At 37.9% G+C, this 5,997-nt stretch overlaps 1 protein-coding gene across 1 annotated transcript; it reads right to left on the minus strand.

The window, feature by feature from the left end:
* Positions 1–3,366: 3,366 nt before the first annotated feature.
* LOC121755551 (glucan endo-1,3-beta-D-glucosidase-like) lies at positions 3,367–5,073 on the minus strand. Its single transcript, XM_042150864.1, has 2 exons — positions 3,698–5,073; positions 3,367–3,566 (listed from the first exon to the last, which is right to left on the minus strand). Exons 1-2 carry the CDS (start codon positions 5,037–5,039, stop codon positions 3,532–3,534), a joined length of 1,377 nt encoding a protein of 458 aa, XP_042006798.1. The 5' UTR covers positions 5,040–5,073; the 3' UTR covers positions 3,367–3,531.
* Between the last annotated feature and the right edge of the window lie 924 nt (positions 5,074–5,997).

A 5,997-nucleotide genomic window follows, 5' to 3' on the forward strand; every position in this document is an offset into this window, starting at 1 on the left:
GTCTCATCTCAAGTATTGACTGATTTTTAGCACATGTTTAGAAAAAATGATACTCCCTCCGTATTAAAAAAATAGAAACATTTGAATCGACACGGTTTTTAATACACAAATGTTAAAGTAAGTGACAAAATTGGTAAAGTAAGATAAATGAATAGAAAAATGAGAAAAGTAAGAGAGCGGAAGAGAAAAAATAGTGAAAATAGAGTTAGTGGATTGTGAGGTTCATGTCCTAAAATAGAAAGATTCTAAAGTTTCTATTTTTAAGGAACTACCCAAAATGAAAATAGCTATTATTTTTATAAAATGGAATGAGTAATAAATAGTTAAAGTGGATAAAAAGTAAAGTAAGATTTAGGTATTGCTTATTATATAAGAGCATCCGCAATAGCGGATAAAGGTAGGACTAGCGGTTAGTCCCTGGGGGTGTCCGTCGCAATAGCGGACTAAAGGTAGGACGTCCCGAAGTAGGACGAGCGCTCATCCACGCCCGAAACCGGACGTCCTACCTTTAGTTCGTGCTCTTGTCCGCTACTGCGCGGACAAGAGCACGGATGTCCCGATTTTTTTTATTTATTTTTATATATTTTTTTATTTATATTCGATATTTAGAACTCATTGCACTTCATTTTTTATATTTTTGATAAACACCAACAATTAAATTTAATTAATCATATTTTTCTATTTGTTTTATTGGCTAGTACGTCGGCTAATCCTAGTACTAGGCTATTATTGTGCAGTGGGATGTCCTAGTGATGTGACAGTGCAGCGGGATGTCCTAGTGACGTGGCAGAATGAGGTGTTTTTGAGATGTCCTAGTGCTAGGCTATTGAGATGTCCACACTATAGTGGATGCTCTAAGAGGAATGCATGGGGAAATAATAGGTTCTATTATATACCAAACTAGTTTTAAACACTAAACACTAATTATATCATTATAAAATAATGCAAAGTTTATTAAAACTTTATTTAGTTCATTATATGGAATTTGGAGATTTTAAAACAATGACAGTCATAATTTAAAAATCTGAAATTCGTTATAAATTTGTTATTAGTTCATTATAATGAACTCTATGATGTTGCTATGCGTTTAAGGTTTAAGAGTAGTTTAGTATTTAATTACAGTCCCAAAGCTATATAGACATAGATCTAATCTAGCTATTACAAAAATCAAGTATAAAACACAAGATATACAAGATTTGTAAGAAATAACACAAGATATACTGCATAGCTCATGATCACAAAGAGTCTCGATCTTTTAGTGAGAATCACATAGGAGAATATAGGGAAAAACACTCGTTAGCACAAAACGTCCAACCAACCCCTCTACCACCAAACAACAGATCACACACGCTGACCAATGTTACAGAAAGGTAGTTCTCTCACACTTCATAGACACTTAGAAGACTCACAAAAAATTAAATCTAGTACTAGGATTTTATCACTCAATCCCGAAAGATGTATTCGTCAAATGCATTTTTTTAATGTGGGATGTCCCAAAATAGAAAAACGACTCAAATAACTTGGTTAGATCGAAGGAACATGCAATTATACTTATTGAAGTGGCACTATCATACGCTTGATTAACAAAAGAAGTAAACCAAAAGGAGTGCATTTTCGGTATATATACAGTTATACACTGCGAAACAATATTTTTCATTGTTTGTATTGTATATAATTATTATCTCAGAGTCTTCTTCTCTGATTAGATTCCTTTATGTTTGATCATTTAATATTTTATTGTCATCTTAATTACTACATCTCATATGGTATTATTATAGTTTGAAGCCTTTATGTGAGTGATTTCTTAAGGTGCTACTCCACAATTGAGACCTTAGACAAGCTGTTGGTTAAGTTTAGGTTGCAAAACTTAATGGAAGTAGTTGGGTTGCACCCAACACACTGCAACAGCATTATGAATGCCCCTAAGAAAAACTTCATTAATTTCAAGGTAGGAAGATTACAATATATGAAAATGGGACATGTAGACCGAAACACAGAAATGGCGAAAAGTAGCTAGATGTTCACATAATACTAAAAAATTTAGTACTTCTTTTGTCCTTTTGTCCCGTAAGGATATGCACAGTTTCTGTTTTAGACGATCTAACAAGAGTATGCACTTTTTAATTTTAAAAACTCTTTTCATGTGAGACTCATTTTCCACTAATAAAATTTTAATTACATTTTTTTATCTCTTTTTTATTTTATTAATTAATATACATTAAAATTGTATCCAGTCAAAAGTTCATTTTCCACTTCATATTCTTATGGAAAATGGAAGGAGTCCTTGATAGATTAAAATTTGATTAAAATAACAAGTTGAGCCAAAAAACCGGAAATAACAACAATAAATTATTCATATAATGACCGGTCAAAAATGATTTTCCATTGAAATAAGGAATGGTACCAGCAGCTGTCAGTCATCTTTTCTTGACTGATTTTGCCGAGACCGAGAGTGGGATGGATTACCGTCGAACCTACCGGCTGTACCAGTTGTCGGTAAAACCTCGGTCGGATAGATTTCAACGGCTGACAATTTTCTGATGTGCACATTCAGCTGGGTCGGCCCAAATGGGCCGTTGGATTATGTTTATTGGGCTAAATCAAATACGCTGAATGGGCCGTTATCGGATCAGCCCAGGGTGGGAGTAGATTTGTTTAGTCCGACCATCACAGGCCCAATGGGCTACAACTAAGCAGTCCTATCCCTAGGCTTGCGTTCAGCCCCATTTTCAATATGTATAGACCTAAAACGACCTACTTTGATCCAATTCAACTTTCTCACATAATTCCAAAATATAGATGAACTACTACTACTATTGATTTGTCCAATGAAATCAAAATAGAAAGCTTATGTGGCAGCTATTACAAAAATGTTTACAAATAAACGTTACTTCAACCTACGAAGATACATCGGAAAAGTAAATAAAATTGTATTTGGAAATTGTATCTCACATCGGAAAAGTACATACAGTTGAATTTTGGAAATTGTACATGGATTTGTGAGAGCTTAATTATAAGGACAATTTCCATCCATCGTGTTTTGTGTTTTTTCCTTTTATTTTACTTCATTTTTCTTGCTATTTTTGTTGTTAACATAAAAGGAATCAAGCAAAAACAAAAGCACCAAATTCTTCTGTTTGAAGTTGGTATGGGATTGCATATTGCTTAAACAAAATCTGTTCTTTCATTTTAAGTAAACGTTGTGGAACAAGATTGAGAATTAACATGAGATTTGAAGTAGGTAACTCGTCGAAGAGGTAAAAGTCATATTTAGCTCTAACCACCGATCTGTCGAGCAGTCTCTGTCCCTTTGAATAATAGGCTATGTTGTGTGTATGTCGACGTCACAAATATGAACAACCATAATTCATAAAACTAAACGCACTCTGTAGTAAAATAAAAATAAAGAATTACAGTAGTATAAATATTTGCTAATACTGTGAAAATACTAATACCATTAACAAATCAATGAATAAGCCCCAGAATCATCAAATTCCACAACTTGCTCATACATTTCCAAAATTCTGCAATTTAGTAACCGGTGGGGAAATCGCAACTGCCAAATTCTGCACAAAAAAAAACATTGTCCCACATTATTACTAACGTTCTAAATTTTTTTTTAAAAATACAATAAAAAAACAGTACAAACAATTACTACTCCACTAGTTGAGGCAGTTGAAACGTAGCAATAACTTACTAGGAGATTGGGTAACGACATGAGCGGCGCCACCGAAATCACAGCTCCCGCTCAGCCGCGAATTCTTCTGATAGTAGCTGTTGAATGCGTAAGAAGCGTGCGCCTCCACCGTGTTGGGATTGAAACACGCCGCCTCCGGCTGGATCGGACGGCAGTCAGCCCCTCCCTGTCCACAAGCGTAATCCAACGCCGCCTGCAGCTTCTCCTCCCCAACATTCTCACTCGCCACACACCACGTCTGCGCCACCACCGTCGCTGGCACCTGCGCCTTGCTCTCAGTCATATTCTGCCCTCCATTTAGTCCGTCTAATGTTAGTGGTACATCATACACCTTCTCCTCGTTCGGATAGTAAAGGCCGTAGTTCCTCTCCGACGTGGGCCCGGTTTTCTGGTTCTCGTTAAAAAGCGCGAATAGGAACACATTGAGTGAGTCCTTCGGACGGAGCGGCGTCCCTCCGCCGCTGAGGACGCGGCGGACGAGGTTTCCATTATACGCCGCGGCGTTCTCCGGAGTTGCGCCGACTTCTTTTTCATCTCCCTTCGACGGCCATCCGGTTTCGGTGATCACGATCTTAATATCGTCGAAACCGACTGCGGACATAGCAGCGAAAACGGCGTCGGTCTGCGCTTCAAAAAGGCTCTTGTAGACAAGGCCGTTGCCGGAGTCTGGGTTTCCGGCGGCGCTGTTACGGAGCAGGGCGTAGTCGAGGGAGATTGTGTCGGTGTTGTCGATGTAGGCGAAGAAAGGGTAGGCGTTCACCATAATATATGAATTGGTTTGATTGAGAAATTGGAGCATCGGCTTGATGACGGGCTCGATGAGGTCGGGTTTGAAGGCGCCGGTGGAGGGAGGGTAGGAGGAATTGAGGGCGCTGAGGGCGACGGGGGAGGAGATTTTGATGGAGGAGGAGAGGTTGTGCTTGTCTAAGGAGGCGTAGACGTTTTTCATGGCGGTGAGGAGGGCGGAGGTGGGGGTGGTGGCGGAGTTGGCGAAGACTTCATTGCCGACGGCGATGGCTTCGATGATGGTTTTGGGGTGGAAGGGGAGGATGTTGGATTCGACCCAGGAGTCAGTGTAGGAGGTGGAGGCGGCGGCGGAGGCGAGGTTGTCGTTGGGGAGGCCGACGGTGAGGGAGATGCCGGAGCCGGAGAAGGCGGAGAGGACGGAGGAGTCGGAGTCGTAGAGCTTGACCTTGGTGACGCCTTGAGATTTGAGGAGCTGGACGACTTGGGAGGGAGAGGGGAGGTTGTCGCCGAGGCGGCCGTAGTTGACTCCGACGGTGCCGGAGTCGGAGAGGGCGGAGTGGAGGGAGGTGAGGAGGAGGAAGCAAAGAGAAATCATTTTTGGGAATGAATTTTTGTGAGAGAATTGTGATGGAAATTGGGTATATGTAGAATCATAGATGGTGTGAGCGTGTTTAGTGAGTGGGGTTAGTGGATCATATGGGGGGGGTGGGGGGGGGGGGTGGGGTTGGGTGGGGTCCCCTGTAAATTATGAGGAAATGAAATACTACGAATTACGCCTATTATCTTATTTAGCGTAATTATATTCGAACATTATAATGTGTGAATATTAATAACATTCTGTACCATTTACAAAATAAGAAAATTTAGCGTAATATTAATGGAACATTATAATGGGTGGATAATAGGAGTAATATTATGTACTCCATCTAGAAAATAAGGAAATTTGTCATTTAAAGGATAATTTTTAGTCAATTCACAATATAAGGAAATTGTTATTCACATTTCTGGTTGATTTTTAGTTAATTTTATAATTTTTTAATTAAAAAATTTAATCATAATTTTTGCATATTTATTAATTATCTTATAAAATTAAAATTTTGATGAACTTTATTATGATTTTCTGTACTTTTTCATCATTATATATTTAACATTTACATAATACTACCTATTTAGAAATCGGTCATCATAATATAGAATAATGATAAGCTATGAAATTATGATTTAACCAAATTTAAATTCACTAATTTTGAAAGCTATGAAATTGACCAGAAGTCAACAAAAAAGTTATGATTTAAATGACAGTTATCCTTACAAAGTACTAGGAGTACTATTATAAGTAGTGTACATATGTTCACAATTTTTGATACAATACGAAAATTCGACACAAAAACCTTATAATTTTTGTATCTTTATCGAGTTGAACCGCTAAAAACTCAACAATTTCATGCTAAGCCAAGTAACCCGTTAAAAATTATGTTATTTCTAAAATTATGTAGAAATCAGGTTCTATTGTGTAAATCATGTTTCAAAATCATATTTAATCGTGTAAATTA

This window comes from Salvia splendens, chromosome 11, assembly GCF_004379255.2.
Source record: "Salvia splendens isolate huo1 chromosome 11, SspV2, whole genome shotgun sequence".
Lineage (NCBI taxonomy): Eukaryota > Viridiplantae > Streptophyta > Magnoliopsida > Lamiales > Lamiaceae > Salvia > Salvia splendens.